Source organism: Hylaeus volcanicus, chromosome 4 (genome assembly GCF_026283585.1).
Source record: "Hylaeus volcanicus isolate JK05 chromosome 4, UHH_iyHylVolc1.0_haploid, whole genome shotgun sequence".
Lineage (NCBI taxonomy): Eukaryota > Metazoa > Arthropoda > Insecta > Hymenoptera > Colletidae > Hylaeus > Hylaeus volcanicus.
The window spans coordinates 28571118-28590095 of NC_071979.1; the positions used below are offsets into that span (position 1 = coordinate 28571118).

Consider the following 18978-nt stretch of genomic DNA (forward strand, 5'->3'; position numbering starts at 1 on the left):
CAAAACAAGATTCACGATTCAAGTAGTAGCCCAACCCATCATTCATCAGACTTGTTGGCAAACATTCGCGGTGGTTAAGAATCGCTGTCATGGAAACACGGTTTTGCTATCGAAGCAAGTAAGCATGGCCGCGTGTAAAATATTTCCAAATCTGGACAAAATATAGAAAAATGAACGATTACGATAGATGGTGTTTTATTTGAAAGGCTCGCCTCTTCGGATTCAAATTTCGTAATTCGTATGGCCATCGTGATTTGGGTACGTTCCCCAGGAAACGGGAAAGAGGAAAAAGAGGGAGAGTGTGGAAGGAGAAGCGAGAGCACACGGGACAGAGAGACACCGACAGGCTGGAATGTGGCCGTTAAACCGATCCCACCCAGCCAATCAGCATCCCGTTCTGTACCGTCAACGTTAAGACGGCTGTACACACAAGAAACCACCGAACACCGTTCGCGAAAGCACGAGAATAAAAAGTAATCGGAGGTCGAGGAAGAAACAGACGGGGCGACAGAGGGTGCTCGTGATAATAACACGGGTCGATATACACCGGGCGTTATTTTCAGGCCCTTGCATTCGCAGGATTCTCGACACAACTGCGAACCTGCATATCTCCGGGGTTGCTCTTTCCCAACTCCACCTTTGGCTGTCCTCGAACTTTCTGGTACCAAACAACGCACACGCCAAGTGGTGGTCGAGCGATCGAAGCCGCGGCTAACGATGTTTTGTATGAAACCGGTATCGACTAATGTGCCCATTAGGGAGCAGAGGAGATCACGACGAAAAAGATTGTATTCGAACAACGAATTACGAATGCACTATTATTTATCTAATCGTTTCCTTTCTCGCGATCGATCGAGTTCATGGAACACTATCCAAATCTATCGATTGCCGACCTCTCGGTCGATTCGAATACATGTACGCACTAGTTGGATATAAATACACAGTAAGAACATTGCTGATATTCGTTCACTGTATATCTCGCGCTACGATTGAAATTTTAATATTCGTTTAGAGAATGACGGATGGAATGTTGTTTATCTTTCGTCCGTTGTTTGTAGTTTCCGTGCGGATAAGAATCGTGGCCATCTCCGGGGCCAAGGTTTTAGGCGGATTCCGTACCAGCGATTCCTAACAGCACGCGAGAGTTTCGAAAGAGGCGAGGGCTTACCTTGCCGCTCTTGGCTGCCGGCGAGTTCTCGACGATGTCGTAGATGACGTGCGGCAGACCAGCGGTGCCGAGGAGCGAGAACCCGAATCCGGACGAGTCGCCGCGGTTCAGGGTGACCAGCAGCTCCTCAGCCATGTTTCGAGCACATTGATCACCTCACTGTCATTTGACGCACCTTTACGAAACCTCGTCGCACAGTGCACAACGATTAATCCGGCGACCCGTGTCTCCCCCGTCTCTCTCTCTCGATCTCCTTATTCCCAACACCGTGCGTGTCACTAGTCAACGTTCCTATCGTGCTCGCTGTTCGGCACACGCGCGCACAACCACGCACAGAGGCCCCTTTCGCCGAACACTTTTCGCACTGCACCGCGCGATACAACTGCTACTATCTCCTTCCCTTTCCCCGTTTTCCCTTCTTCGCTCGTGGCCCGACTCCTTCCTACTCGCTGCTAGGGACGGTCAACGGCGAAGCATAACATGCGACATCAGAAACGATACGCCCGGAAACGCCACTCCTGCGCTTATTCGCGATACCGCCTCGAAAACGCGCGCACTTCGTACCTGTGCCTTGCGCGAACCGCGGCGGCGTCGCGGCCAACCGTCGACGTATCCTTGCGGACAACGCAGACACCTCCACCCTGCCCGGCGTACGCCTCGCGACTGGATGGCGCCACCTACAAGGCACCCGCGGACGATCCCCACCTGTCCGCGTCGCCAGAGGGCCGACCAATCCCGTTCTTTCTCGCAAGTCCTCGCTCCCCCACCAACACTCTACGCGCAGTGATGGACATTCGTGGGATTTTTCCTTCGAGAAATTCCTTTCTGCGCATGCGTAAGCTGACGTCACGGGTACATGTCGTCTGTTACCATACATGTATCCGAACCGCCAGAGGAGATGCATTTAAGGGGCCTGTGCAATTTTCCAGCGTTTTTAACGAACAAATTAAATACAAAAAAAAAATTGATAACGAACCGCAGCCGTCCATGTCAGGAATCATCGAGGAAAAGAAGAGGACATCATATTTTGTTCCTTACTGGGATCCAATGGTACCCTAAATTCTAAGTAAGTGTATAGAGTAGCGAGGACTGCAACGCTCGCTCCAATGCGCATGATCAGAAAGAATCCCACGAATGTTCATCACTGTCTACGCGCAATCTAACGTTAGAGACCCTCTACGCATCACAAATATACCAGTATGCGAGTAGATATAAGTACTGTTGCAATAGTCAAAAGATAATACGGTATACGCATAGTACCGTATATACTTTTTATATCAGTTTATATAATGTTTGTTAAAATTAACATATAGATACATAGATAAAATAGGATACCAAAAGGGATAGACATATATTTAAGATATACATATATTGTACAAATTGTAAAGAAAGAGTGCAAACTGGAAAACTGTACCCAATGTACCCATGCACCCATAAACTATTGAATCGAGACCCTGTATGCCATCTAGCGGAGCACTGATGGTAACAAGAACGTACGAACCAGTAAAGCTGAGCAAAACTACTGTGTGGTAGCAATAGCAAACATGGAGCCAATCGCCCACCTCGTTAAAGTATCCATTCCGAATTATTTGGCTGGATTACCCGTTCCTGAATCTATAGGAGGATGGTTTCGATTAGGAGGTGAGAAACTAAACAATATATTCACTGTATATTTTGTCATCGTGCAGAATCACATCGTGTTACTGTAAGTAATACATTCCTAAACATGACACTGCGATTTGTTACGGTACTAGTTCGAAAAAATGTTATGAATAATCAGTGATCGCGACAATTCTGTGCTTTCATGTAGTACGAGATTGGATTTCCTTAATTCCACCTACCGCGATGCTAGCTGGTCTTGGGTATATGTCTTACAAAGCCTTTTGTCCGCTAGCTAGAGGCCCGGTAAGTAACCTACCTGTTACTAGAATCAAGGACGTTAAGATAGAATATTACGGTGTATTTCACTTTTTCGCTCGTTGATTATGTAACAAGCTTCGACATTAGTTTGTGTTTATTTTGTATCTATTACTTTCTTATTTATAAATTACAGAAATATGGTACTATAATAAGTCATGGAAATACTGTACTGTGTATATGAAATATCTATGTATGCATATGTATTAAAAGTTCCCTATCTAATCATTAAGCAAACAGTATTTTTACTCAGAAGCAAAAATTAAATGCAAATTGGACAAAATTCTTGGCTTAGGAAGAAATTATATATTTTTAAAACATATACAATTTAACAATTTAATTTCAGTTTTTAAATGAAATTTTAAAACCTGGAATTTATTTTCCTTCTAGATCTCTGGACGTATTAATCATACCATAAAGAAGGATGTGAATAAAGTGGTAGACTCTGTTGATATAGAAGACATAAGTGAGAAAGCTGTATTTTGTCGCTGTTGGAGATCTAAGAATGTGAGTTCTTTAATCTTATGCCCAACCTATGTTTAACTATATAGAATAAGGTCAAGACACGTGTTATGTAATCATGTAATCATTTTCTATGATAACTGTATTTGTGTACATGCAACTATTTAACATATGGGTTAAGGAAATTAATACAAATAATGAGAATTTTTTATTCCAGTGGCCGTATTGTGATGGATCTCATGGTCCTCACAATGAGGAAACAAAGGACAATGTGGGTCCTATTGTAGTCACAAAAAAGAAAGCTTAATGTAAGCCAATTAACATTATAAATGTCATTGTATTTATTTGCCACTTACAATGTCATCCATAATTTATACAAATATTTCTGTCACCAATACTGTGCATCTCGTAAAGGTCAGAAATACTTAAGAAACATAAGTGTAGAACAAATATGAAATCTGAAAATAGAACAAACCTAAATGCAGATTGCAATATATGTATTTGTTACATGTACCTATTTTATAGAATATGATATAACAAATTTTTAAATAAATAAATTGTTGCGCAAGTTGCTTGTATTAATAATTGTATAAGTTGTTACATGTAAGATATATACGAGAGTCGTATTACTTTTTATAAATACGTTATTTTTAAGATCAGATTTCTTAAATTCTACAATAAAAAATCGTTCAGTAAAAAAATAATACACTTGTTTATTTAACTAAAGTTATTTACATGTTTATCACACGCAATGTAAAACAAAAATACTAGATTACAAAAATTCAATTCATAGTATACGATCTCGCAACAGTTCTGAACACTACAAATCAGTACGGAATATTGTTTGCGAATTATTTAAAGGAAACCGATACGCATACCTATTAGCATCCATACACATTTAAAGAATTTTTATTACTACTCTCAGCACTATGTAATTTATTCAACGATCTGCACGTTATAATCATTACGAAAAAAAATATATATATATATAACACGAGGTAACGCTATTTTAAATTCTACAGAAGGAGGAATGAACGATCGACTTGTTGAAAAAATTGGGTTGTATACATATAAAACAATTACATCATAAGAAATGTATAATATTATCCAAATATATTTGGTTTGTTGACTGTCAGACGCAATGCATGTCTTTAGTATCACAGATCAATGAATCTTTAATAGTTACATGGTACCAGCCTGAGCTGTGAGTCATTCAATTATGTCTCGCTTCTCTGCAGCTTTCCGCTCTTGGCAGAATCATAGCTGTAACGGTACAAAGTGCAATTATATTCATGCGCAATAATTTAGTTTCGATTATCGATATATTCTTACCTCGAAATGACGCAGGTCGTTAGTATCGAATTCTAACTCGTTGACAAGTAACTCTCGATGTCCGTACCTATATCTAAAACAACGATACCGATCGATTAAAACACTGACTTTCGTAAACAGTAGAGTAACGATAACTAACAGAAAATTCTTACTCGATATACCGCCTCCAAACAATCATTCCAACGTACGCTATCGCAATTACTATTGCAAAACTTATCGCGGTAACCAGCGCTATGGTTCCCGATGGCATACTCCTCTTACGGCTCCGATCAGACGACTTTACGCCTTCGACGACTTCAGGCTCTACATTCGAAGTACTGGCTACGACCAACGGTGCTACAGAGCTAATCGATACATCGGTACGATTCATATCGACTTTCGAATCGTTGCCTGAAACGAACATTTTTGCATTCGTTTGACGACACCACAAAGAACTGAAACGTTTCTTCAAAATTTTGTTTTAAAAATAAAATTAAAAAATTGTTATACCTGCGACGTTAGCATTTACAGGGTGACTAGTTTCTGTAGATACAACCTCGTAAGTTGTTTCGTGCGTAGTTTCTATGGGATTTATCGGAACTATGCCAATTTCCTCCTTGTTCTTGTCAGATGTTCCGTTCTTGTCAGATGGTACTTTCTGTTTCTGAGATTCCGTGTCACTCGCTTTGGTTGTGTTGCTTACGATAGTTGTCGTCGCTTCTGATTAAAATGCAAACGAAATAGTACGAGCCGTTTCATAAGTAACTGTCTAATTCATTCAAACTTTAAATGACATGTACCTGTCGTCATTGACGATGAGTTACTTTCTATTAAATCGTCGTTGTCGTGCGGCGTGACATGGCAATTAAGCATGTCCACTGGTTCCTTCGCAGAATTACAATTCTCCTTGGTACTTGCATTATTACTTGATTCCGCTATATTTCAAACATTAACAGAACGTTCGGTATAATTACCCACGTTGATTAGTCACAGTATTATATCGCGCTGGATTAATTTAAGTTGATGGGGTCACGAAGGATCTGATCGTTACAAGAAATTTCGACGAGCTCACCCTTTTTGTTTTCCACGGGTTTGTCCGCAGGCACAACAGTATCATTGTTATCGGCATTCGAAGCAGCAGTCGCAGCATTCTTCGTGCTCGGAACGACCCCTGTAGTGTTGCTTTGTCCTGTTAGCGGTACTGGACACGCTCTGTCAACTAACACAACACACGAATTTACAAGATAATAATTTATTTATTACGCTCTACGCATTCGATATAATGTACATTTTACGAGAGACTAGAAATAAAACAGTTTTCGATTAAAGAAATCTCAACCCTTCGAACGTTCAAACACCGAATACACAATCGCCGCACTCCGCGATTCTGGCATAGTAGAGTAAATATTTGATTTTATTCGCGATAATAATATTTCTGTCTTACCAAACATGGAAACAGTCAGAACAACGATCAGAAATAATCGAAGCATCCTCGCGTTGCTCTCCATCCGTCCACTTTCACGGTTAAATTTCAAAAACTTTTGCACGCGCTTCTTTGTCTCGAGTTTCGTCACCTTCGACTTCGATCGCGTAGCGAAATCAAATCTGTAATCAAAATGCCAATTATCGCATCCCGCCTCGCCCCATCACACGCTCCGTTTATCTGTTATCTTAGATAAACTACGCAAATAATGGATACATTTTTTAATAAACGTCGCTACTATATTGCAACTAACGATAAACTGCGTCGGATAGTGCGAGGGAAATAGTTGCGCTAGATAGAAGCAAACTGCGATAAGTTCAAATTTTGTAAGTTTAACGTTTTAAATGACAAAGAAAGAGACAGTGAATGTGATGAGTGCATAAACCTTATTTTATTTTTACAAAAGTTATAAATTCACTAATTTTATATAAAAGCGTTTAGTGAATTTAATATGCATTGTGAATTTCATCGAGATAGAAAAATAAGAACAAGAAATTCTTGTGATAGTCGAACAGTCGAACCCATCACTACTTTCATCGAATGCTACCGACTTTCAAACAAATAACGCTGCCTACTTCAAGTTTCGGAGTTAGGTATCTCTCCCCACTCTATTTCCGTTGCCATGGCATTAGAACGCTAGCTGATGTCGCGTTAATTAGGCGAACACAATACAAACGTGATGTGGCCCGTGGAAGGAGGAAAAGTAGGTGAGGGCTCCAATTGTCCTAATCTAAATTTGTTGAACCACAGGATTCATTGTCTCATGAAAAATGTACAAAATTCATGTACTTTCATGTTTATTTAGTTAATCAAATAAAACAGTTGTAATTAATTCTGAAATGTATTTTATCAAGTTGACACGTCATTCCCATCAATCACACGTGACAAGTAAAATTCTCTGCAAGATAACGGAAAGAACAGCTTAATTGGTAATGCAGTACACTTGATCTTTTATTGTCGACTTCGCTGTAGTGGTATCGATATCTGAGACACTCACCCGAGTATCCGGGTATCCGGGCGATACACAGGTACACGATATCGAAAATGAATCGAATAGAGTGAGTAAAGTCGAATACGGGTACCAAGGAGGTATCAGATTTTGTTCTCGACGCTTCTAACCACTTTTATCCTTAGGAAAATGAGAAATTGTGAAATGAAAGAATGTAGCAAATAAATGTTCTATTTAATACTGTGTTTTTCATTATATACCAATTGTAATTTAAAAAATTGAATACACTGCTTTATCAATTGAGCTGTTTACGTTGTCCACGTCCCAAATACGTCTTTATTGGAACAAGATACAATTATAATTATAATTTAAGTTTTGTGTACGAGTGACCCACGTGTGTCATAACGGGCGAATGATATGCAGAGAGCACAGGAGACAGAAAAACAAGTAAACGAATTATGGTTGATCAACGGAAACGAAAAATGTCGTATACAAGCCTTAATTATTCGCATTGCGTAAGAGTTTGTCCAACAATCACCATCCGACACACGCCGAAAATACCGACAAACATTTCCCCCTGAGATTGTTTCATAATTTCAAAAATGGAATAGATTCGTATAATACGTATCACGTTGGCTGCCAACCTAACAATGTAAAAATTTCTACCAAGTTAAAATTTTATCTCGAGAAGAAGATTAGATAATTTAACATCAGTGGTAGTATTTAACTTTTTAACGTCTCTAAATTCACGAATTCTATCCAGATTTATTTTCATTATTACCTCGCCTTTGGAATTAATTATTTTAATTCCTTAATGAAAAAGTTCTGTCACACATTTTTGGACGACGTGGCGATCGACGTGGTATGCAAAGGAATGTACCGTTCCTGTTTTCGGGGACAATTCCGCATAATCGGTTACGGAAATCCTACAAGAACGAGCATGTGCCAGATTTCTACGCAAGGTTACATAAATCTTCCCGCCGTTACTGCTTGCTAACATTTATACAGAGTTACGAGTTAGGACGTGTTAACGAGCAGATCATATGGAAAGCGAGACGTACTGTGTACTGGACGGTACTAAGCAAAGCAACAACGCGAAACGGTGATTTCAATTCATATTTCTTAAAAACTGAGGAAAACTTGACGGAACGGAAATCTAGATTTCGTGAGTTTCGAATGAGCTGTTAGTATACAGAGACTGGAAAAGTACTGTGTTTGGAGGAAATATACGATGGAATGACACTGAAAGATTTTGAAAGCTATAGAGGGGGTGGTAAGATAGAGCACTGTTTACCAATCGATGGGGAAGATTCGTGCTTTTACGATCTAAAATAATGATTAATATACGTATGAGGGAGGCTGTAAAAAAATGTATGGAGTAAGAAAAATAGAAGAGAACAGATTAAAAAATGAAAAGAAAAATTTATGTTTAATATAATTCAGCTTAGCTTAGGGTTGGCAATTGCATCAAGTATGAAAGAAAGGCATAATAAATTTCCCTCTTCGTTACCCTCCGAGACATGATTGCAAATGGGTGGAAATTTATCATTCCTTTCTTTCATACTTGACGCAGTTGGCAAACCCCAACTTCGTCTAACGAAAGTAACGCAACCATTGAACGAGGGATCACCTACTCGTTTAATTTCTACGAGTTATCTGATTTAACATTCTTTCTAGAGGTAACTTTATACTTTATCGACGAGGAAGGAGAGATAATCGTAACTGAATCGTTTCGCGACGGTGTCGATAATTGCGATACTCAATTATCGCGTTACGCTTTTATCGTGCGCATCGAGTGGCCGAGAGCCGATAGAAATGGATAACAAAAAGGCGTGTATATATATTTTTAACAGGGTCACGTTTCAACAAAGCTCGAACTTGGCGATCGCAATCGATTCCAATAACGCCGATCGCGATGGAAAAAGTTTAATCCGCGATAAGGAGGATTAACCTGTTTTTGTGGACTCGGCGTATAATATACACGCTCTAATAGTGCATACCTTCGACAAACGTGAAAGTAGAATGTTCCACTTTTTCCCTATTCGCAACCGTTTGGCGAAGAGAGCCGCTTACGCGTACGTGCACGTATATCGTATATGTATAATGCCTTTAGGAGAAAGACGTAGGAAAAATGGCAGGTGTTAAAACTCCACGAACGACCGATGCACAATTTGTCACTGGCGATGTCACGATCCGACCACGATTTCACCGATACTCCAACCAGTTACAGCAGCCCACGATCAATTGCATTACAATTACACGTTTATTCTTCCGAGAAGAGAGAAAAACGTACGTACACTGTTTGCGATCCCACTTGGACCCGTTCACTTCTCGATTCTTTGCGGGAAACTACTTCGAAGACGATACGTACATTCTTCGGGCACTTTTCCAGCCGATCTTCCAGGAAATCAAGCACGGAGCAATCGTACAACCGTTCCAAGAACGATCGCTTCGAAAGAAACTCGAGAATCGTCGAAATTCTCGCGAACGAATCTTCGCGTCAGTAACAATCACTTAAATCGCTATCGACATTGGCTATTTACGTTGCGATCACCTTCTCGCTCGGGTTGCATCTGTATTTTGTTTACAAGGATTTATAACGAAGACACGCTACTACAGACGACACGTGCTGTATACACGTTTCAATTATTTGATATGTTTCATCGATCGAGGCACGTGTTACGGTTTCGTAGTGGCCCGCGAAACGAATATTGTACAACATTGACAATTTTTAGCCGTGGAGATTCCGTGTCGACTCACACCGTACCGTTAGTTGTTCCTTCCATCGAGAGCAACAGCGTACTGCACGTTCTGCGCGCCAGGAGAAGAATATCGTAGAGACAGGCCACGAGGAGAGGGCAAGAACAACGTGCAAACTCGTCCCACAGACAAGAGTTGGTCACACTTTTATCTAGATAACGAGGAATCTAGATAAACCTATCTTCGCGGGTCGCGAAAACAGTGTACAACATATTAGGCGAACCGGAAAATAATGTCGTTTTTGCAATTTTAAATAATTGTTTATCGTTCATCATTGATTTTTATCGATCTGGCATTGCCAATTTGCAAAGAATACTAGATGGCAAAAGGCTATTGATAACGGGAGCGATTATACAATTAATAATTAAAAACAGAAATTTATACAAAATTTGTTTGAATTTAATGTAAAAGAAAGGACATTACTTTCCAGTCCACCTAATACATAAAGCTTTCTTTTTTTTGTTTTAATCGAGTAGATGTTAACCTCTCACTTTAATATAGAATACGTTTTAATTCTAAAAGTATTGTGACGTCTTTATTGTGATCGCAGGCAATGGTAATTTTGATATACAGGGTATCCCAAAAATGTTGTAACACCTTGAAAGGGGTGGTTCAGGAGGTGATTTGAAACAACTTTTTCCTTAGCGAAAATGTTGTTCGAGGTTTCGTTAAGAAGATATTAAGCGAAAACCCCGACCAATCAGAGCGCGAGTATGCCGATGGACCGCAGGCGGTAGGCGTGGCTACGCGCTAGGCGGCCGCGCTCATACGCTACCGCGACCGCTCCACCGGCATACTCGCGTTCTGATTGGTCAGTGTTTTCCGTTAATATCTTGTCAATGAAGCCTCGGACAACATTTTCGCTAAGGAAAAAGTTGTTTCAAATCACCTCCCGAACCACCACTTTCAAGGTGTTACAACATTTTTGGGACACCCTGTATAAGCAAAGGTACGCATACGTGTCGATATCCTTCGAGAAATCAGTTGGATAATTACCTTAATAGGAAAACTATTTAAGATTACTCGAAAAAAATGCTCAATTCTGCCTCAGAGTACGGATAAGACTGTCATGAACGCGACTCGCTGATAGTCACTTATCGTTTAAGTATATGCAATTAAGTGCTGCTTATACAAATGTATTGTTTGAGATGATAAGAAATGTGACGATCGACCGTGATAAAGTTAGGGCCGACTTCGAGGAGAATTTCATGCCAAATACTGGGCTCTTATAACTCAAACGTAATTTATTATACACGATGAATAGCTGGGTAACGGCGTTACGTTGCACCTTATGATACTGATTTATATTTCACGATCGAACATACTGACCGCTATGGAAGACTTTATACTTATGTCATTTCGTTTTACGTACAATATTGAAGTTATTCGATAACTGTCTACTTTACGATGAATTATAGTTATTTAATAATGCGCAAATAATTATAAATATATTCTTTTCAACGCTTAACTAGCGTCAAACAACAGGCCTGAAAAGGTTAAAACTTATACTTCTTTGTTTTTTTACAAAACTCACTTTGCAACATTGTTGCGTATAGATATATGTATATATGTATATATGTATACATGTATGAATACATATGTATATTCTATTGCGAAATGAAGGAATTGAATTGATTCGTCGCAGATGACGCATAGTGTACATCGTACGACGACCGTACAAAAAAAAGGGTTAATCCACGACGGTTTTCGTTACGTAATATATGAATCCTCAATGAACGCGCGGTTATTAGGATAATCACACGCCGACGTTTACCCACACTAAAGTGTGTACTCGCTCGAGCACGTTCTCGGAATAGAATCACGTATGCTGAAATTCCCACTGCACAGTGCCTGATCAATATCCGACGGCAAAAAAAACTGGTAACAACGAGATTAAAGGCAACGTGACAGAAAGAATTGTAAGCGTATATGTATGTACACGTCAGGAGCGTTTTGCTCCGCAGGGATTTTGTACGTCATCGGACTGACTTGTAAATAATGGTAGAAGGCTCCCACCAATGCGCATCAGTGTTTCTTAACGTTCCTAAAGCAGCATGAACTGAGATCTCTAATCTTTCGAAATTCACAGGCGCAGTTCAGAGAAAAACAAAACCTAGCGTTGTTTTAAATTGCAATTGTAGCAATGTATTGTTGCAGGAAGAAGATGATAGCTTTCTAATATCTAATTTGTTGGCAAATATTTGAGGTACGGTTCAACTGTGCAGTACAGAGGTTAAGAGACACTGACGTACATCCTTACGTGTTTAGTTCCGGCTTCGTAGCATTGTTTGCGTAATGATTAATCCGTGTTTAGATCGATGATCTTTCAAGACTGAACAAGACATCTACATGGAACGGAAAAGCACTGACGCGCATCGTCGTATATGCACAACTATCAACAGATCAAACATTTTTACAGATCTTTCCATTCGTTGCCAAGTATTTTTTTTTATAATTCGCATGGTTTTTAAGAATATACAATGAACATTATTTACGATTTGTATGCACGTTATAGGTTCGCCACCCTTGACATTGTAATCTTACACATTTTGTTTTAATACATTCGAATAATAAAGTTTAGTTATCCATTATATTTGCAAATCATGTTTATTCGCGATTGTACCTGACCGAGCGCATTAACGCTGGAATAGATCAAAGAAATTGGATAAGAAAGTGTATACCCGGGTGTACAACGTGCAAGGTTAGATGAATATGCAGAAAAAGAATGCTTGCATGTGGCGTGATTTACACTCGCCGTGTAAGCGCTGAAACGAAGAACAAATAAGCTGCCACGTAAAAATAGATTGACCCTGCCATCGATAAAACCCTGGAAAGCGCGAAACCCTTCAACGCAGGAAATTCGATATACGCAAGGAGAGGTGAATGGCGAGCAGTATTCTCACAAAGTGCTCGCAAGTACCGACAACGGGTTCCCTATAGAATACCATATCCTGGCGCTGAATAATTCTTTCTTTCGTATATGATCTTGTTTGATTATGCTGCTCTTGTCGGTGAATAATAGCATTCAGTGGATGGTCTTTTAAAGAAAGCACAATGTCGTCCCTTTCGTAAAACACGAAGATATATATATATATATATATTCTTCTTTTCAAACATTTAAACTATCACAGTTTTTTTTGTAGGAAACCGGTATTTTCGCTTATATGAATAGCCATCTAGTAGTGAACATACGAACTACTTTTGGAGTATGATCAGCGCCTCTATCGGGAAAACGCCCAAGTTTGTCCTTGAATAGTTCCTACTGTAAACGCTAGATGGCACCATTTGTTCGTTAAAAAAAAAATGGTTTTATATTCTATAAAAAATTATTGAACACGCATTACAGTACGAAAATTTGAATGAGAATCATTTTTTAACCCTAAATTCCTTATGTTTTAATTAAAACGAACAAATGTCGCCATCTAGCGTTGGCAGTGGGAGCTATTCGAGGACAAACTTGGGCGTTTTCCCGATAGAGGCGCTGACCAAACTCCGAAATTAGTTCGACCTTTTCACCGCTAGATGGCGACACTAATTTCCCGCGGGGAAATTTGAATTTCTTTTTATTTAATTAAATTAAAGTTCATTAAAAGCATTTGTAAATACTATTGAGTAGTTTAAGAATCTTTTTTAAGAGATTAAGTGATTATTATAAAAAATGACAAAATCTACCTGTTAATTTATCTCCTTATTTATTTCTTTCTTTGCGAAATATAAAGCTTTCACTGATGTATGTACTTGCGTGATAACACGCGAAATTAGGCGAGCATTTTATAATAAATTATTTCTTACATTGATATGTTCTAAATTAATGAAGATTTACATGTATCGACCTATGACGTATGTTTAATCGCGTTTCGTGACAACGAAAGTTGAATGTTACATACGAAGTTAAAGAAAGGAAATCACTAACAAGGAAGAACAATCACATACATACAAAGTATCGCACATTTATGAGACAGAGGAGCTGCGATTTTATAAACGATGATTAGACGAAGTACAAGTAAACTTGCATCAGGTACCTACTAATCCGAATCGTTTATGTTGTTAACAGAATATCTACGCACAATGTGAAAATACATTATCGTTACAAAAATTATAACGAAGCATCATCGCATAAGCTGACATATCGACGATATATCAATTTCAATATACTAGTGTATCTCATAGAAAGCTCTCGATATTAATTATGACTAGTACAGTTAATGTATTTATTGACTTCTCAGTTACGATCTTACGCAATGAAGCGACTTCATTTAATGGTGTGACCATAACTAATGCTAATTGAGAAGGTCGCGTGATATCTACAATTGAATATTGTACATAGTCCACATAAATAGCGTGATGAACACCATTGTTTTCTCTCGAAAAGAACACATAACATTAGACAGATTTCTCGTACCACTAACATTCACAAAAATTTGTGTTGATCTTGTACATTTATTTTCGGTATTAGATAGCATCAGATAAATCTGAGTATTACGAAAAAGTAACATAAGTATAATAAATATAAATATAAAGTATATCTGTATATCGCTAGTATAGACATGTCTACTGTTGTATATAAATCATGCAAAAAATTTATTTTCAACAAAGAAAACTGAAATATTTGGTTAAATTATACGAACAAAAATATGTACATTGTAGTTTAATAATTTAAATATTCAATTATTTCCTACGATTAATAAACCTGCGTTTACTGAAAATTTAAATACAATTTTAAATGCATCATTTTACTTTAAATATATTAAAGACTTTTTAAATGCTTTATCATAAAAATATTGTAAGCATTGAAAATGTTAAATTGCACTATTCTCTCTAGGTTCTCATGTTACGTAAGCGAAAGTATTTTCAGTTTTTTTTTTACTGTTTACACATAATGTCACGTGTGTAAGAGTTAAATATGTAACGTGTTATATGAAGTATGTATATCACATCTAAAAGATGTCATTTTCTTCTTAAATCCACTACTTCTATCGGTGCCGTTACATCCAGTTTGCAGTGTTTTGCTTCCTGGAAAGAGGATTCTTTTCAGTTTACAATAACAGTACGAAATTAAATTACATATACAAAACGCGATGATCTTTTGCGACAATTACCTTGTACAGCAGTGGTTTTGTTGGATGTGGATGAAATCCTGTTTCTCTACAATTAGCAATAAAGTCTAATCCATACTCGGGAGTTAAAATAAAGAATCCCGTCCTAAAAGAAAACGAGGAATATTTTTTAAGTGTAAATACGATACAGTGTATTTACTTTGAAACTAATCTTTCCTACTTACTCATCGTATCTAGGTGCGCAAACGATAGCAATTGCTTCCGCCATCATAAGTTGATACGCACAATGCGTATGAAGATCAACACTAGACAGAAACGCAGTCTGTGTAGGATGTGTCTGTGAAGTACAATTAGTTTTTCTATTTGAAAATCCTCCGAATTTAGTTTCTAACTTAAATTATAACGTAAAATAATGAAATCTATTTAGCCTATTTATATCTCAGAACAGAATTAAAAGACTACATACGTGTATCCAACCCAGGGTAATCAAGTTGTGCTGATCCTGATAATCGAATATATCTTCTTCATTGTGTGTTACACAAGAATCTGGTGATCCAGTTTGTTCGGGAATTAATAAATGAGTGACCACTAATTTATTTCTCTCTATTTTTCCAGCTAGTATACCGCAGGTCTCTTTATTGTTCATAGTATTACCCAAAGCCACCTTAAGAAAATTGTGCATTAATTTAGTTGGCAATACTATGTCTCGTAAGGTAAGATTGTCACTCATAAGCACAGAAGGTTTTGTTGAACGATCTATGGTAGGAGTTCTTCTAGAAAAAAGACTTTTATTTAAAGATCTTTAGAAATTATTGTAAAACACTGTGTATTTTTAAACGACACTTACTTCTCTTTAGATGTCTGTGCTGCTATATCAGTAGATAGGCTTATCAATGGTTTCTGTGCTATACTAGGAACTTTTTTAAGCTTGCCCTCTTCAGGAGACGTTACAGTAGTACTCATCCCAGCTTTTGCTGCTCTAACAGCTGCTGATGCAGCTAGTTTGTTTTTCCTGTCTTCCTCTTCTCTTATCCTAAGTAAATATTACGTATAGATTAATCAAACTATTCAATATTGATAATGATTTATCAATTTCTAAAACTCTAGTGTTATAAATACTTTTCTAATTCCTCCTGTTTCAGTCTCTCTTTTTCAATTTTCTCTCTCTCTTTTACATCTTCTAAATATTTATCTAAATCTGCCTGGTATTGCTCTAATAATTGTTTTTTTAATTCCTCAGCCTTTGGCATTACTTTGCGTAAAGTTTGTTGGTTTTGTTCTTTATCTTTCAATGGCACCATATTAAATTGTGGGTGATCTCTTATTTTTTCCACAAAAATCCTTTAATGAGACACTCTTTGAAGAATAAACATTTAATGAAATATTAATTGCAGAATATAAGTATCAACATAGAGCAATTCTCAAAATGAAACTAATTCTAGATAAGACATAAATTAGTAAATATTTCATTTTCATCATGATGGTAGATAAGTATCTCTTACTTAAACAAAATAGAAAAAAAGTAGCTTGTTATTATCATACTCAAATTTGAACCACATATAATACAAGAATTACTCTTTGATACTTATGCTCAGAACTGTACTTCATCGGATATTATAAACCTATCATACGTTATAAATTTTACATATAAAATATATGCACGCTCAAAATCATTGTCTTTCATGTACATGTCTGCCATTCTGATCATCTCCACACCAGACCTGTAATACCTGAAAAGTGTGAAAAAACAAATAATATTAAAAGTATTTATTCATGTATGAAATGTTAAGCATAGCAAAGTGTCAATGAAGATCAGATACCTTTGCGGTGGAGTGTTACAATCCATATATACATTGGAGGCACGATCCGAAAGAGCTTTTAATCGTACTCGTGGATCTGATCCAACATCCTTCGAAGGAAGGTGTTTTACAGTTTTTGTCTCTGACTTTTCCTTGTTCATTTAAAAATCTTAGGTTATGTTCTACGAATTATATTAATTTCCAATTGCATTCACGAACATTCGTTAACGGTGATTTGTCTATGTTGTAAAATATATGCCAACGTTTTGCTCATTTCAACCGTGAACTATTGATAAAACCACATAACGAAAACGACGCTTCGTTTTATCAGAGAAACATCTTAAACTAACGTCTCATCAGGTGTTATCAATTGTCAGTGTTACTAATGGATATGTAAGACGTTATGCTAGCCGGTACGATGTTTGATAACAAAAGCAATTATTATGCTGACACGTAATAAACAGTCGTTATAGAAAATATGTAAACATTGAACGCGTATGAACGTTGGTGATTCAGATTATATAACTGAATAAATTAATTATTGTTTGCGATAACTGTTTTAACCTAATGACACGAGCAATTAACCCAGCCAGAAATTTATTTGACAGAAATAAGTTTAAACGTTGCTGTTCGAACATTATCGTTCAATTATTATTATTTGTGTCATTGACTTTGATAACCTGTATATCTCATTTATTTGATGATTTTAATTTGCATTTCCTCACTTTTTCAACGCTGTAAGAGTTTATTATTTGCTTTTTCGATCGTATTGTTATTTTCTTTACAAATTTTATGATAAAATGAAGTCGGTATTAGTGCATCATAATTGTGATAATTCCTTAGGTTATAATAAACGAACAATATTAAACGTAAGAGGGAGTAAATCAGATGGAAGGAAAAAGTGATAATGATGATAATGTATCTCCACCTAAACAACCCAAGACTGATTCTTCCTTTCAATGTAAGTTTCATTATATGTTTCATTCTAAATAGTTGTTTCTTTGCATTGTTACATGAAATATTATTTTTCAATGCACAGCTGCATTTAGTGGATTGAAGAAATCTGAATTTTTTGAAGAGCCTGTTCCTGGATCATCAAAAGCTAGTGATTCTTCTAAATTTAATACACTTCTGGTCAACTTAAAACAGGTATAATAGTGATAATTTTATTTATATATTTTTCTTTCTTTTTGTACAAACAGAAATTCTATTTTTCAGAAAGGAAATCCATTGCTGAAATCCCTATCAAATATCCCATGGGAATTTTCTGAAATTGTGCCAGATTATGTAATGGGAAAAACTAGCTGTGCGTTATTCCTGTCTATACGTTACCATCAACTTAATCCTGACTACATTCACGAACGATTAAAGGCACTGGGGAATATGTATAATCTTCGAGTTCTTTTAGTTCAGGTTTGATATAATTATTTAAAGATTATAGTGATGCTTGAATGACATTGTAAGATTGCTAATTGAGTAACTTAATTAATATAGTATTGTAAAATGTATAGGTAGATGTAGCAGATCCTCATCATGCTCTAAAACATTTAACGAGAGTTTGCATTCTCGCGGATTTGACATTGATGTTGGCATGGAGTGCTGAAGATGCTGGTAAAATTATTGAGACATATAAAATTTATGAAAATAAACCACCAGATGCAATTATGGACCGTAGCGATACAGCACCTTATCAAAAGGTATACATATAATATGAAATTGGCATTCAAAGTTGTTTCTTTATAGAGGACTATAGCTGTCGCTTATATATATTTTTTAGTTGGTCAGCGCTTTAACTACGATACGATCGGTTAATAAAACAGATGCTACGACTCTTCTGTCAACGTTTGGAACATTAGGCGAATTGATCAAGACAAAACCAAATACGTTAGCTCTTTGTCCTGGTATCGGTATACAAAAAGCTGAACGAATTCATAAAACATTACACGAACCATTTTTACGTCCTTCGAGATCTGTAACGCACTAAGTATAAGTATTATGTGAACGATGATTTGTATTAAAGATATTTTTGTATATGCGTTAGCCTTCTTTTTTAAACTTTTAAACTATCATAA

General features: G+C 37.1%; 5 protein-coding genes across 12 annotated transcripts in view; 2 read left to right on the forward strand and 3 right to left on the reverse strand.

Moving 5' to 3' along the window:
- The window catches only part of LOC128874722 (PH and SEC7 domain-containing protein), a 48553-nt gene extending 46726 nt beyond the window's left edge, over window positions 1–1827 (reverse strand). Inside the window, exon 1 of the mRNA XM_054119735.1 lies at window positions 1169–1827. Coding sequence (XP_053975710.1) covers window positions 1169–1303 — 135 coding nt within the window. The 5' untranslated portion in view covers window positions 1304–1827. The remainder of the gene's footprint in view (window positions 1–1168) is intronic.
- A 673-nt stretch (window positions 1828–2500) lies between these two features.
- LOC128875088 (CDGSH iron-sulfur domain-containing protein 2 homolog) lies at window positions 2501–4014 on the forward strand. The gene is made up of 4 exons (XM_054120420.1): window positions 2501–2809; window positions 2979–3073; window positions 3476–3592; window positions 3765–4014. Exons 1-4 carry the CDS (start codon window positions 2713–2715, stop codon window positions 3852–3854), a joined length of 399 nt encoding a protein of 132 aa, XP_053976395.1. The 5' UTR covers window positions 2501–2712; the 3' UTR covers window positions 3855–4014.
- Window positions 4015–4240: 226 nt separating this feature from the next.
- On the reverse strand, window positions 4241–10187 carry LOC128875087 (uncharacterized). 4 transcript variants are annotated; one of them, XM_054120418.1, is made up of 8 exons: window positions 10058–10187; window positions 6303–6463; window positions 5931–6077; window positions 5659–5793; window positions 5369–5578; window positions 5032–5269; window positions 4880–4952; window positions 4241–4810 (listed from the first exon to the last, which is right to left on the reverse strand). In XM_054120418.1, the coding sequence occupies exons 2-8, from the start codon at window positions 6364–6366 to the stop codon at window positions 4805–4807; spliced, it is 873 nt and encodes a 290-aa protein (XP_053976393.1). In that variant the 5' UTR covers window positions 6367–6463; window positions 10058–10187; the 3' UTR covers window positions 4241–4804. The 4 variants fall into 4 exon arrangements, with proteins under 4 accessions (XP_053976393.1, XP_053976394.1, XP_053976392.1 ...); XM_054120419.1 differs by having other exon boundaries at window positions 5369–5575; window positions 9291–10100; XM_054120417.1 differs by having other exon boundaries at window positions 9588–10096.
- A 3543-nt stretch (window positions 10188–13730) lies between these two features.
- Window positions 13731–17082, reverse strand: LOC128876026 (STAM-binding protein-like A). 2 transcript variants are annotated; one of them, XM_054122113.1, is made up of 8 exons: window positions 16928–17082; window positions 16739–16837; window positions 16227–16448; window positions 15955–16140; window positions 15574–15877; window positions 15332–15444; window positions 15150–15252; window positions 13731–15063 (listed from the first exon to the last, which is right to left on the reverse strand). In XM_054122113.1, the coding sequence occupies exons 1-8, from the start codon at window positions 17065–17067 to the stop codon at window positions 14998–15000; spliced, it is 1233 nt and encodes a 410-aa protein (XP_053978088.1). In that variant the 5' UTR covers window positions 17068–17082; the 3' UTR covers window positions 13731–14997. The 2 variants fall into 2 exon arrangements, with proteins under 2 accessions (XP_053978088.1, XP_053978087.1); XM_054122112.1 differs by having other exon boundaries at window positions 15574–15880.
- LOC128876027 (DNA excision repair protein ERCC-1) lies at window positions 15682–18937 on the forward strand. Of its 4 annotated transcripts, none has more exons than XM_054122117.1 (6): window positions 15682–15820; window positions 17750–17867; window positions 17946–18055; window positions 18125–18319; window positions 18418–18603; window positions 18684–18937. In XM_054122117.1, exons 2-6 carry the CDS (start codon window positions 17795–17797, stop codon window positions 18888–18890), a joined length of 771 nt encoding a protein of 256 aa, XP_053978092.1. In that variant the 5' UTR covers window positions 15682–15820; window positions 17750–17794; the 3' UTR covers window positions 18891–18937. The 4 variants fall into 4 exon arrangements, with proteins under 4 accessions (XP_053978092.1, XP_053978093.1, XP_053978091.1 ...); XM_054122118.1 differs by lacking the exon at window positions 15682–15820 and adding an exon at window positions 16902–17028; XM_054122116.1 differs by lacking the exon at window positions 15682–15820 and adding an exon at window positions 17181–17319.
- Window positions 18938–18978: the final 41 nt, after the last annotated feature.